Consider the following 15,000-nt stretch of genomic DNA (forward strand, 5'->3'; position numbering starts at 1 on the left):
GGTTTTCCACTGCAGATAGTACCCCCTCAATGTCAAATCCTACAAAGGCGACGCAAGAGGGTAAGCTAACCCGGTAGCTAACGTTAGCATATGTTCGCGCAATGATGACGATTCTCTCTGACCAATCAGTAGTCTGCAGTGTTTTCACGTCACCTTTTGGTATCGCCTCAGCTCGCGTGGAACCTCGACGGAGGTGCTGCCAAAAAAAGTACCAGGTACCAGGTAATATGATACCTGGTACCTGGTGATATGGTACCTGGTACCTGGTACTTGCCCAATGGAAAACCAAAAAAGGCGAGTAGAGTCGAGTTGAGCCGGTACCTGTCTCTCTCCACTGTAAACCATCAAATAAGGACAAAATGCTGCCCAAAATCATTAAGCAATGCTTTCATCTTCAAACAAAACTTGTGTATAAGTATCCCAGCTGCTCATGGTAGCTAATTCATTTCTTTGTGATCATGAAATGAACAAGCTGCAGGAAACGGCTAGCCTGGTAAGACCATCCTGATCACGTGACCTCACATTCTGTTTCGCTCCACGGATCAGTCTGGACTTCCTGCCGCCCACATCGATTTCAGTGGGCGGGAGTACTCACCTTGACAGACAAACTCCTTCAGCCAATCAGCGAATCCAAATTCAAATCCAGTCGGAAGAACGGCGAAAACGTCTTTTCCGCCGAGAAACCCCGCTAGTGCGTACTCTTGTTCTTGTTTAATTGTTGTTATTGAGTCTATTTCTGCAATAACTGCTCTTATGGCTGTGTTTACTCTACTAACGTTAACGTTACCGCTCGTCGCTTCGGGAGACGCCGTTACTGTTTTGCCGGCGGCGGCCTGTATTTCACGTCATCAACTACGACGCAGTCCCTGATTGGCCCGGTTACGTCATCGACTACGACGCAGTCCCTGATTGGCCCGGTTACGTCATCGACTACGACGCAGTCCCTGATTGGCCCGGTTACGTCATCGACTACGACGCAGTCCCTGATTGGCCCGGTGACATTGTAATGTCAGGAAATCGATGTGGGCCGCCAGAAGTCCAGACTGATCCGTGGAGCGAAACAGAATGTGAGGTCACGTGATCAGGATGGTCTTACCAGGCTAGGAAACGGCTACAGCTTCACTTAATGTCATTCATGAGTGAAATATTAATGTTCCTTTCAGCATTTGTTTACTGAATTTTATAAAAAGTTGTAAAAAGCCCTGGTTTCCTGTATCGTATTTAGATCAGCAAACAGTTCTAAAACCCTTCTAACAGTTTTTTACTGTGAGGGAAGTTTGTAAGTTTTTCTTATTTAACCGTGACCAAAATGTTACCCTAACCTTAACCAAAGTTGTTTTACCAGCCTAAACCTAACCGTTGCTTTTCATGTGACAAACAAGTGAAAACAGTGTTCAGTTCATACTGTCGTCACATAATCCTTTCTTGATGGAGAGACGTAATCTTCACATTATTTGTTTGAGTTTGTGCTCATTTCACAAAATGTCTTGATACACACACACACACACACACACTGCGTCCTTCTAGAAAACACTGAGTTGACGTGACGACTGCTTTGTGTTCGTCTCAAACCTTTGGCACATCGTCAAGGTAACGCAGGAGAGGAACGACAACACAGTCACATCACACAGTGAGATCTGAAGACACACACTGACAAAACACAACCACAACATGTGACAACATGTGCTAGTATGACTATTTTAACAGAAAACAAAACTGTGAAAACACACACATTCAGTGACACACCTACACACACACACACACACACACACACACATTAAAAGCACACTTACTGCCAATCTGTTGTTAGGATGTACCCATGATAGAGAGAATTACATTATGGCTTCTTTTGCTTGTCAGCCCCAATGTTATCAGTTGTGCCAGTTTTGCGATAATATATATTTTTTTTTTCAGTCAATTTAATTTTTAATTTTTAATCACTTTGCATCAAAATATACTTAATATCTTATGATTCATCCAATAATATTTACAATACAATGTGATACCAGTAATATTTTATGGGGGAAATTTCACCCAAATTCCACACTTGAATAGACTTAAATTTAGTCTTTTTTTTTTAAACAACATGGATCTTTGTATTTGAAACCAAATGTGGAAAAATCAATTGTACGCAAATTCAGCATGGCCAACTGATAACTTCTTTCCCTGAAAAACAGGAATTTTCTTTTTCATTTTATTAATTTGAAGCCAAAATGTAAAAATAAAATAAAATATGTATTTAGCTCAATTCATTTTCATGGAAGGCGTTTTTTTGATTGCCTTAGAACTGATTGAACAGATGATTGAAATGATTGATTGAAGTCACTGATTGATGTGTAATTCTTTTGGAGGGGGGGGGTGTTAACGGAGGCTCATCGAATCACCGGCTCCTGATTGGTTGCTGATCAATTTGAGTTAACGAGGGCTGATGGGGGGGGGGGGGGGGGCGGTGAATTATCTTAATCATTGGAGGTAACGGGCGGTACAGATGGTACAACAGCAGATTAGTTTATAAGTGAAATCTTCTGACCATTTAGGGGAGGAGATGTTGTTGCATTTTACATTTGTCCCATGGGGTTCGGCCCGTCGCCCATGGCGGCGGCGGCGTGGTGGGCGGCGGCCAATGAGAGAGGAGTTCCATCTGACGTCACGGTAACCTTCTCCTCCTCGCGACGCTTCAGACAGGCCGCCTTGGGGTTCAGGTTCCGCTCTGGACGGGAAAACAGGGGAATGCAACCACACACACACACACGCACACACACACACACACACACACACACACATACAAGGAAGCATGCATTCACACACACATGCAAACACGGATACACAGACACAAGGGGAAGCATGCACACACACACACACACACACACACACACACACACACACACACACAGTGGAGTTCCCGCATAACCAAACACAAAGCAAACATAAACAAGTGAGAGAGACAGAGAGGAACAGAAGCCGTTATTCAGAGCGAACTGAAACCATCTAAGGAAAACAGTCGGTAACTCTGCATGTTACCGACTGTTTCTTCATTTTTCTTGTCTGTCTGGTTTCGTCTCGTGTTTTCTCTTCTCTTGTGATGTTTCACAGTTTAAGGGATTTCCCTCTGCAGGATCAATAAAGCACCAATCAGACTGAACTGATAACCTGAGGCTGGTTCAATACAAATCAACAGGTGGCACTGCCCTCTTCTGGATCTTAGACAACACTGCATATGCTGATACATGGGCGGTTTCAATTCAATTAACAGTGATATTAATTGTGATATTAACTTGGTCTAACAGCCACAACCTGCTGCAGGACCAACTTGGCGATTATTATTATTAACCTCATCTAATATCATCTATATTATATTTTATGTTGCTATTATGTTGTAACATGTTAGTAGCATGTTATTAACAGGATGAGAGTCGCTGCTTGGTGCGTTAAATTAGCCTGACCAGTTTATATTGCTGTTAAATTTAACATAATTTTACAGCAAAAGCAGCTTCTAACCTCTAAAAGCTCAGTATAACCCTCATGGTAAAACACAGGATCAGTAACTTGGTCTGATGAGCTAAATTTATATTGTTATAATATTAAATGACTTGGCTGCACTAACCTCTGGCTTATCCTACAGTAATAGTCAGGTGTTTAACAGTAAATAATAGTTAAATTGTGGCAGTAGAACTACAGTGACCTCCAGCTCCAGACCTCTTCAAACTGGCCCCAGGTCAGTATCTGGGTTCATAATGTTGCATCAGCTATTCAGCTTGACAGCTGTGCATGTTTGGGTTTTATCCAACAGGGTTTGAAAGGATTTCAAAAGCCCATGGGACTGTAGACTTTCACCCTATAGAGGAACATGTAATCCTGCAATATAAGTTAAAACATGGGGAAAAAAAACAAACATTAAAACATGAAGAATTCGGAGGCACAAGGTTTCCACAGTAAAATCCCATTGCTGCAGACTCAGGATGACAGCCACAGTCTGGTGCAGGATCTTGGTGTGAGTTGCTAGCTTTATATCGTTATATATCAGCGTCAATGACACTCTAAGCTAACAGTAAGACTCAGTACCTAGGTGTGACTAGCGAGGTAAACCTGCTCTGACTTGACTGAATTAACCTGTCACTTGTTGAAACCAGACTCAGGATAAAAGCGACAGTCTGGTGCAGAATCAGTAACTTGGAGTCACTAGCTAGGCTTCTACTGCTTTATATTAAAGTGAAACATCATTTTAATTCAATTTGCTTCAAAGCTTAACTCTAACTTGTTGAAACCAGACTCAGGATAAAAGACTGGTGCAGAGTCAGTAACTTGGCATCAATAGCTAGGCTTGTATTGCTTGTATTATAAGGTGAAAAATAATTTATCCCTAGCTGGTCACACCTAGTTACTGATCCTCCAGCAGGCTGTGGCCGCCATCTTGAGTGTGGAGCAACAAGACAGAGGTTAGTTTTACCTGTAAATTCAATTAAAATGATGATTTTTACCTGTCTTGCTGCTCCAGACTCAAGATGGCGGAAACAGCCTTCTGGAGGACCAGGAACTACAGTAGGTGCGACTAGCTAGGTAAAAATCATCATTTTAATTTAATTTACTGACCTCTAACTTGCTGCTCCAGACTCAGGATGACGGCCACAGCCTGGTGCAGGATCAGTAACTTGGTCTGAGGCTTGTCGCTCTTCAGGTGGAGCTGGACCATCCTGCCCAGCTCCTTAAACGCTTCGTTGATGTCGCGAACGCGCAGGCGCTCGCGGGCGTTGTTGGCCATCCTCCTTTCCTTCTCCCTCTCCATCTTCTGCTCTGGAGACAGGTCTTCGTCATCGTTGTTGCTACGGTGACCAATGAAGAGGAGGAGGAGGAGGAGGAGGAGGAGGAGGAGAGGGAACAAAAAGTAGAGGGATGGAAGAGGAGAGGTAACAGCAGTAGGATGAAGAGGAGGAGAAGTGGGAGGAGGAGCAGCAAGAAAGAGGAGGAAGAGGAGGAGGAAGGGGAGGAGGAGGAGGAGGAGTAGGATTTGAGGATGAAGGTTCAGTTAGTATCTCTGTGTGTATACAGGCTTGTTTTCATACATAGCTGTATAAGTACATGCTGACTTTTACAAGCAGGATTCACCGATTTAACAAAATATACCAAAGTATCAGGATCAAGTATCAGCAGCTAAAGCAACCTGACTGTTAATTAACTTGATTTAACCTTTATTTTACCAGGTTGTCTCTTTGAGATGACAGACCTGGTTCATTTTGCTGTCGTTTTCCAAATGATCAATACTGCAAAAAAAGACGAGCTGTCCAGTGATTTTATCTTGCCTCCAGACCTATCAGCTTATTTCATGATATTTTTAGTCAAATTCTCTCACTGCACTGGCAGATAATCTGCTGCTTTCAGTAAATTTCACTTCAAGAAATCATCATAAAACAATGAAGAAAATCTGGAAACAAGAAACTTTCTCCAAGACAATTTCACTTTTACCAAGAAAATGTCCTGAAAAAAAAAAAAAAAAAGTCAAATTTGTTGAAACGGTGAAATTATCTGCCAGTGCAGTAAAATTATTTCACAAAAAAAAAAAAAAACACTTTAGTAAGCTTGATAAGTCTTGATACAAGAGAAAATAACTTAACAAGTTTGTCAATTTTCACAGTGGTGATATCAATGATATCATTACCACCACTATCATCATCAAAGTCATCATTTTCATCATCAGCATCATCATCATCATCATCATCATCACCGCCGCCACCATCATGTTCAGATCTTTGGGGTTTGGGATCCAAATGTTCCTGATATTTGGGACTTCCTCCAGGTGGAAACTAGAAACACAGTTTGTTTCTCCTGGGAGGAGCGAGAGCTGCACAGCGGCACTCAGGACGGGAAATTAACTACTACTTAATTACATTTCAGCTGACCCAGACATCCGAATCGATAAAAATAACTTTTGAATTTTGGTGTTTTTACTTACTTGAATTTTAAGCTGATATTGTCATGTAAGTGTTGAGTGAGTTTCGCGGCCTTTGGGCCAATGAAACAAGTTAAAAACTAGGGCTGAACAATTAATCAAAATTTTATCGAAATCGCAATATGGCCTACTGCAATTTTCAAATTGCAGGAGGCGCAATATTTGTTAAAGGTGAAATGTGTGTCAAAATACCATTTTAAATGAAATATTGTCGTGCTGCAGAGATGTCCTGGCCTACACATCATATTCTACAGACTTAAGAAAACATCTTTGTTTGGTACAGATCCCCGCAAAAATCACACCATAATCATTTTAATACGTTTTTCAATGAAAATGAGAATAATGATGTAAAAATTATCATTCCCTCTAATATCGCAAATCATATCGCAATTGCAATTTCAGTCAAAATAATCGCAATTAGATATTTTTTCAGAATCGTTCAGCCCTATTAAAAACCTACTGAATTTGTGCATTTATCATAAAATAAGCACTCTACTACCTAAAAAAAACATGTTTTTCTTTGCAGATATGTGGTTTCTAGCTGACAATAATGATATATATGTTAATTTTAGCTGTGGCTGGTTGTCTGGGCCGCTGTTAAAATCCACTAAACCACAATGTAAATGTTTATTTCCCGCCCTGAATGCGTAGCGGCTTGTTTGTGAATGTTGAAGTGGGCTCTACTCTACTCTACTCTACTCTACTCTGCTGTGTGAGAAACAGCTAAAGCCAGGCTCAAGACCGTGGAGAGAGACCGTCCAGCCAGGCAGGACCGGCAGGACCAGCAGGACCCGTGTCCCGCGTGTCCACCGGGGGCCTCTCAGCGCCCGGTGGACACGGAGGCTCGGTGCACAGCGGGTCTCTGCACTGTCATTTCTTCCTGTTGTTTATTTAGCTGCTTCTCATCACACTCGGTCGCTTCATCAAAGTCCAGAGGCTGGGTTCCCAAACTGCTCACAGCTCAGAGTCGTTCCTTGTCTCCTTTTATCTCTCCAATAACTACAAAGCATGTCATTTTACTGACTGCCAGGATGATTGATCTCCGTGAAAGCATTGATTTGTTTTATTTGTGGTTTTTAAGAGACTTGCTAAACGGACTGTGGCGGCTGTGTTTTCCCTCGTTATCCCTCTCCCATCGTTCCTGTCAATCTCTCTTTCCAGATCTCTCCGGATCTCTGCAAAATATCCTGTTCCTTCCCAAAAAGATGCTGAATCATCACAATTTTATGGTAGGTCCCGCCTTGTGATTGAGAAGAAAGTTACAGATTCTCACTTCTCAACTCCAAGAACTACTTAAGTATCAATTTCTTCACATGAGGATCAATCAAGTATCAAATTTGGAATAGTTTCTGTCTTGCGGAGAGATTTATCAATGAGATGTGGAACAAGGAACTTCTCTGAGCATAAAGCATTTTGGGAAATGGCGTGGCGCAGCCCAGCCGAGGTGTTTGGTTGAAGCGAGCGTCTGAGGGGGGCGGGGTTACCTAGATCTGACCTGTCAATAGCTTTGAGCTCCTTGGCGTCGGCCTCCTCCTTCTTGGGCTCCATGCCCTTCGCGTCCTGCAGCAGGTTCTCGTCTCCTTCGTCCTCAGACTTGATCTCAGAGCTCACAGAGGAGGCGCTCTGGCCTTGGAGGCCTCCTGACAGAGCTGGAGGAGGACAGGGAGTGCGGGGAGAGGGAGAGAGGAGAGAAGAGGGAGAAGAGGGGTTAAAAGGTTTGCATCACCAAACAGATAAATACAGTATTGTTTGGATTCAGCTGCCCTTTGTGTGGCGATGGTGTGAATGTGTGTAACTAACGCTAAGCTAAGCTTAAATAAAGGTTGGAAAAAAAAGGGACTTTCTTTCTTTTGCTCTCTGTTGGTATTCAGGAAGGGAAAAACACTAGAAAATAAAGGGAAGAAGTCGTTTTTAATATAAAATAAAATAAATTGTATTAAATAAATAAAACAAACTATGCGTCCCAGTTTGCTCGTCTTTAACGTCCCACCAGCTCCCCATCCAGACTCAGACTCAGCCTCCAGCCGAGACCCAGGGCTTCCCGAGTCCAGTCCGCCATGTCAGAGACGAGGATGTTGCACAATCATTATTCCAGTCATAAAATCAGAACTGAAAACTAGTGAGTGGCTGCGGAGTAAAATAGCTATTGTCGACGTTGTGCTCCCCGTTTGTTTATGTCACAAATCATTCCCCCCGTCACATCTCAGTTCCTCTCATCATCTCTCCATTCTCCTCCCAGGTCACATCAGTATCAGCTCCTTAAATGACATCCAGTCCATCTGGAGGTGGGTGTTTCAGCACTAGATCCACGACTGAGGGCTCAGTTCAGTTCAGAGATGAAGACGTTGAGCAAGAGATCCAGTTCACTGTACTTTACCTTACTCACTCTTATTCCGGTCATAATGAGAGACTCTCACCTAATTACTGCGTTTAAAAGGAGAATCGTGAGCTAGGGAAATTCAATCCGGTGCGTCGGAGACGAAGATGTTGCTCAAGCATTCTTCAGTATACCCACTTCCTGTTTTTTATCTTATTACAGTCTTAATTTGACTGGAATCACAACAGAATAAAGAGAATAAATGTATAAAGAGTGTGTCCCTCCTTAGGTGAAATATCCTCGACTCGAAATCCTGAACGTTAAGTTCCTACCAGTGAGCGTTGGTTACTGTGGCGCTGTAACCTGGATGATATGGTTGAGTCCCTGCAGATTGAGTTTAGAGATGTGAGGATAGCTTGGCTGATGCTGTGTGGTATACATGGTTCCCTCCTTAGATGAAATATCCTCCACTTCACCATGTAAATTGGATCCTGGACCAGATAAGACAGTAGTGAGTGGAGGGATTTTGTTTCCAGCCAGGCTGAGTGTGAATGCTGAAGCTAGTAGCGAGTGACCATGGGCTGAACCTATTCTGCTGCTTTATCTTGGCCACTGGTGGCTGATTTAAGGCCAGTGTGTGGTTTAGTGGAACATGTGTGTGCCAGTGTTCGTCTATTCTACTCATGCAAAACAGATTTTATCTCATGAGTCATCAGAGAGCTGAAAAATATGACTGGAAATGAAAGACAAACAAGAGTTTAACCCCCAAATGAATGGGGATAATGCTTATGTACACGTGTGACTGTCTGTCTGTATGTTTGAGGACATGTGTGTGTCTGAAAAAGCACATTTACAGTAACACACACACACACACACCGCCTTGCACACACTCACACACACAAACAAGGGTATTGAATACACTCTCACCTCCGCTGCTCTTTATGCAGATTGCAGTTTTAGTTGTACAAACATGTCTGAGAGGCAGAGCTGCTCTGGAGGAAGAAATAATCTCATTGGTTGAGTTAAACCTCAGTGGGCGGAGCTAAAGAACCGCAGATTTCATGGCTGAGTAACATTAGACTGAAGCCCAGCGAGAAAGGCAAGAGGTAAGAGAGGAGGAAGCTAATATTATGAAGCCTATAGCGCTCTGCTAACTGAAAAAATACAATCTAGTCGAGTTAAATAGGTTAGCTAGTTAGCTAACCGACCTTCCAAGTTCAAACTAGCCAGACTAGCCTAAAGCTATCTAGGTAAGCTAGTTAGTTAGCTGCTGAACTTCCAACATCATGAATGACATGGTCATGAAGGAATGAATCATTGCCATTTATATCTGACCACAGTTCCTGATGTGCCTTTCAAGTTTTCCAGTTAGCTAGCTTGTGCTACAAAACACTGTAGTTCTTTGGCTCCGCCCACTGAGGTTTAACTCAGCCAATGGGATTATTTCTGTCTGTGGAGCAGCTCTGCCTCTGAGAAATGTTATATAGTACTATATATATGTGTGTATGTCTGTATGTATGAATGCATAAAAACTTAATCTGCTTTCTATTCCTCCTCTCTCCTTTCATACCGTCCAACCTCAACTCTCCTGCTGCTTCATTGCCATGATGAAATGCTGCTAGTTAGCTAGCTAACAGTTTGTTCAGGTTAACTGAGCTGACTCTTCTCAAGCTACAACTCTAAAGACAAGACAGTTTACTGTGTCACAGTAACCAAATCCACCTTATCACACTATTCACTTTTACTGAGAACGTTACTGAATGGATCTACAGCCACACCACAACAAGCTGACTCAGCTGCTCTCTGCTTCTAGCTGCCTGATACAGATTTACACTTTATTTCAACACATAATTCTTCAATGGCAATTTGTGATGCAACTGCAAAGCCTCTGTACCCCCCCCCCCTCTCTTTCTCTTTCTCTCTCTCTCTCTGTCTATCTCTGTCTCTCCCATTGTCTCTCCACCACCTCCCTCTCTCTCTCTTTCTCCCCCCAGAAGAACAGAGAAGTCTTTATTTGACGGTCTGTATGGATCCGTCACTGGGATGCTGCCAACTTCTCAACACAAAACACTCCGCTCTGTTCCCACACACACACACACACACACACACACACACACACACACACACACACAGAGAGAGAGACATCCAACTGTCGGCCATTTTGAATCTCTGTCTGCCTGACTGAAGGCATTTTGTGTGCAGCTTTGAGTGAGGGCCTGTGTTTTGTTTGTGTGTGTATGTGTGTGTGTGTTTGTGTGTGTGTGTGTGTGTGGACTGTGTCCTGCCCCCTGTCTCTTTCCATACAATCGCTGCTTGTTTATGCCTAAATAGCAGGATTTAAATAGACCTAAAACTGTGAAAACGGACTTTGTGCTTCTGAATGGCAAACTGAGACCAGACAGCCAGACACAAATAACACTTGAAGAGAATGAATCCAAATTTTGAGGAAAAAAAAAAAGATTCATACAGGGTATCATCAGGCCCTTTAAAGTCTGAAAAAGTCTTAAAATTATTTATCTTATATTTATTTTATAAATTTAAGGCCTTAAAAAGTATTACAATGCTTCAAATGCAGATATTCTTATTAGATAGACTTATTTTTCCATGTAATGTCACTTTTCTTTGTTCACTTTTCTTGGTTCACTCTTATGAATCCAGATCAGATTCAGTAGAACAATCTGCCTTCTGTCTGCTTTATTAAACACAATCAGACTTCATGTCTCTTAACAATAAATTTCCCTTTATCCTTTTTCTTATTCAGCCCATTCATAATTTCACAACTTTCATTAACTATGTCAGTTGAAAATAGGCTGGTTTTGACATCTTTGGTTCTTTATTTTGGTTCTTAAATTCAATTCCAGGTAACAGTAAAAATTCTTTTAAAAGTCTTTAATTTGTCTTTCTGAAACCTGCATGTTGCCTGGTGTCAGCTAAATGATTAAAATATAAATGTAAACTGTTTATAACAGTTTGAAATAAAAAAAAAGAAATCATTAACTTCCTCTCTTCATCTCTTATTTCCTTCCTTATAAATGATCACTCCAAGGACACAGGAGTATTTGCTGTATTGTCAGGATGCTGTGACCTCTGACCTTTGACCTCCTCACTACTGGCTGTAATGTTGGTGATCTAGGAATTGAAGTTTATTCTACTGTTCATGTAAAAGAATTGCTACCTGAAATTCATTAGCCAATATTTAAAAATTAAGGTAAATTAAGAATAACTTCACTAGAGTTTCATTATGTAATTAAGTAATTAAGTAATTATTTTTTAAGAAAACAAACAACAAATGTTAACAAAACACTTTCTAATTTTGGGACAAATAAAATGAGGTGTTGGGTAAGTAACAAACTGAAATGTCTCTTTCTCTATTTGTTTTTAACACACACACACACACACACACACACACACACACACACACACACACAACTGCCTGGGGTTGTGGTATATGCAGTAATAATGAGAATTAAATACTCAATCTCAGGGGTGTAATTGAATTAATATCGTGGTTACGTTCACCACATATTGTAAAATGAAGTTTTCATTGAAGAGAGTGTGGTTTTGAATACTTCCTGTGCATAATTAAATGAATACATCACATAATATCATTTCACTGTGACAAAAAAGAGTTCTTATTAACGAGAGTGCGGTTTGGAATATGTGGTGATTTTCACATTTCACTATTTCCGTTTGGATGGAAGAGTTTGACAGTGTGAGTGTGACTTTGTGAAATGTAAACACAAAACTTACTTCATGCCACTGTAGTGAAACAACAAGGAGAAGTTTCTGGACAAAGTGCCTTTCCTTCAGGAACTATTACTTTAATTACAGGCTGGAATTAGTGTTTAATATTCACTGTTAATGCATACCACTTAACCCTAGACAGTGTGTGTGTGTGTGTTTAAAACCAAAAGTAAGAGAGAGAGAGAGAAAGAGAGAGAGAGAGAGAGAGAGAGACGTAGAGAGAGAGAGACAGAGACAGAGAGAGAGAGACAGAGAGACAGAGAGAGAATGACATAGAGAGAAAGAGAGAGAGACATAGAGAGAGACATAGAGAGAGAGAGAGAGACATAGAGAGAGATAGAGAGACATAGAGAGAAAGAGAGAGAGACATAGAGAGAGAGAGAGTAAAGCCACCGCTTTGTCACTGTATCTGACTCTGCCAACAGCAGTTTAATACCCATTATTTACAGCCTCTACCCTGCAAATGACTGCAGCTATACACCCCTTGCTGTGTGTGTGTGTGTGTGTGTGTGTGTGTGTGTGCAGTGTGTGTAGTGTGTGTGTGTGATTGCAGCTGTGAAAGTCTATGTGTGTGAACGTGTGTGTTTGTGTGATAGTTTTCTATATACGCGTGTGCATGTGTAAAGCTGAGCAATTCTTGTCGATGTATGTGTGTGCAAATGTGTGTGTGTGTGTGTGTGTGTGTGCACAAATTGGTGTGTGTGTGTGCACAAATTGGTGTGTGTGTGTGCACAAATTGGTGTGTGTGTGTGTCGTGCGTGTGGGTGCAAGTCTGTGAGTGTTTGCGTATGAATGGATGTTGTGTATGAGAGCGTGCGTGGAAAGGAACTTCTTCTTCTTCTTCTTCTCTGTGTGTGTGTGCGTGTGTCTTTGTGTGTGCACAAGTGTGTGTGTGTGTGTGTGTGTGTGTGTGTAATCCGTGCACGCTCTCTCTTTACAGCTCTCAACACCTCATTACACACTTGGCTCCGGTCGGCGCCGGGTGCGACTCGCTGCCAGGAAAGTCATTTTCAGACTTTAAAGCGTCTCGGGGCTAATTTGCCTCACAGCGGCGGTCACATACAATTTCCTCCTACATATTCATATCGCAAATATATTTACGCCGGTCGTTAAATCGTTAGCGCTCGGACGCTTCTCGCCCGCCGCTCGCCAAACACAAACTGCGTGTGGCGCGGCGCGGCGAGGCGCGGCGCTCGCTCGGAAGCCGTGGAAGTCGACTTAAATGGAAACGAGGCCTCGGCGGTTTTATTTCATCTGCTGATTTTCCTTCTCGTATCTTGATTTTGTTCAGATTGTTCTGATTCTTATTCTGACAGTTTCTTCTTCTTCTTCTTCTTCTTCTTCTTCTTCTTCTTCTACATCTTTTTCATCTTCTTCTACACCCATACTTCATCTTTTTCGTCTCATCTTTGTCTTCTTTGTCTTTTCTTCCTCTGTCTTTTTCATTTTCTTCAGTATCTTCTTCTTCTTCTTCTTCTGCATCTTTTTCATCTTCTTCTACACCCATACTTCATCTTTTTCGTCTCATCTTTGTCTTCTTTGTCTTTTATTCCTCTCTCTTTTTCATTCTCTTCAGTATCTTCTTTTTCTTCCTCTTCCTTTTCATCTTCTTCTTCTGCATCTTTTTCATCTTCTTCTTTTTCATCTTCTTCTACACCTGTACTTCATCTTTTTCGTCTCATCTTTGTCTTCTTTGTCTTTTCTTCCTCTCTCTTTTTCATTTTCTTCAGTATCTTCTTTTTCTTCCTCTTCCTTTTCATCTTCTTCTTCTGCACCTATACTTTATCTTTTTCATTGTCTTCATCTTTTTCATTGTCTTCATCTTTTTCATCTTCTTTGTCTTTTTTCCTCTTCATCTTTTTCCATTCTATTCCTCTTCATCTTCTTCCTTTTTTCTTCTTCAGTATCTTTTTCTTCCTCTTCACCATGTTCCATTTCCTTCCTCTTCATCTTCCTTTTTGTTTTCATTATCTTTTACTTCCTCTTCATCTCCCTCTCCATCGTCCTCTTCTCTTCCTCTTCCTCTGTTCTCGTTATCTTCTTTGTTTTCTTCTTCCTCATCTTTTTCTTTATCTTCTCCCTCTACCTGTTTTCATTAACTTCTTTTTTCTTCTCCCTCTTCTTTTGCATCTTCCACTTTTCATCTTTTTCTTCCTCTTCATCTTCTTCTTCTTATCTCATTGTTCCTCTTCATCATCTTTTTCTTCATGTTCTTTTATTATCTCCTTTCTCTTTTTCTCTTGTTTTTCTTTCTCTTCATCTTTTTCCCTTCCTATTCATCTTCTTCTTTTACTTTTCTTCTTCTATTGTTTTGTCAGATAGATGCTCTTTGTCCCGTTCACCTTTTCTGTCAATGTTTATTATCTAATGTAGCAAAAAACAATATTTCTGTTGTCATTATTATTATTATTATTATTATTATTATTATTATCATTATTGCTGTTGTTGCTGTTGTTATTATTATAGATTATCATTTAGATGTTCAAATGTTAAATATGCCCCTGATTCAAGGGGTTTAGATGTGTGTGTGTGTGTGTGTGTGTGTGTGTGTGTGTGTGTTGCGTCCTGACCTGATCGTCTAGATTTATTTAATGTACTGCTGCTGTGATATTCAACATTTTCTTTCTTGTATCTTGATTTTGTTCAATTTCTTCTTCATCATCTTCTTCTTCTGTAGCTACTTCATCTTCTTTTTCTTCTGCATCTTTTTCGTCTTCGTGATTACCTTCCTTTTCTTCTTCTTCCTCTTTATTTTCATTATCTTCTTCTTCTTCCTAATCTTCTTTTTCTTCCTCTTCTCCTTCCTCTTTGTCTTCTTCATCTTCATCTTCACTTTTCCCTCCCTCTTCATCATCTTCATGTTTTACTTCTCCTTCCTCTTATTTTTCTTCCTCTTCCTACTTTTTTTCCCTTCCTTCCTCTTCTGCTTCTTGTTCGTCTTCTATTTCTTCTTCTATTGTTTTGACAGATAGATGCTCTTTCTGTCGATGTGTTT

General features: G+C 41.0%; 1 protein-coding gene across 1 annotated transcript in view; it reads right to left on the minus strand.

Moving 5' to 3' along the window:
* The window catches only part of tcf4 (transcription factor 4), a 252,910-nt gene that overhangs the window by 2,311 nt on the left and 235,599 nt on the right, over positions 1-15,000 (minus strand). Inside the window, 3 exon segments of the mRNA XM_078288401.1 lie at positions 2,563-2,710; positions 4,591-4,820; positions 7,440-7,593. Of these exon segments, the coding sequence (XP_078144527.1) occupies positions 2,563-2,710; positions 4,591-4,820; positions 7,440-7,593 (532 nt within the window).

The sequence above is a fragment of the Centroberyx gerrardi genome, chromosome 2, assembly GCF_048128805.1.
Source record: "Centroberyx gerrardi isolate f3 chromosome 2, fCenGer3.hap1.cur.20231027, whole genome shotgun sequence".
Classification (NCBI taxonomy): domain Eukaryota; kingdom Metazoa; phylum Chordata; class Actinopteri; order Beryciformes; family Berycidae; genus Centroberyx; species Centroberyx gerrardi.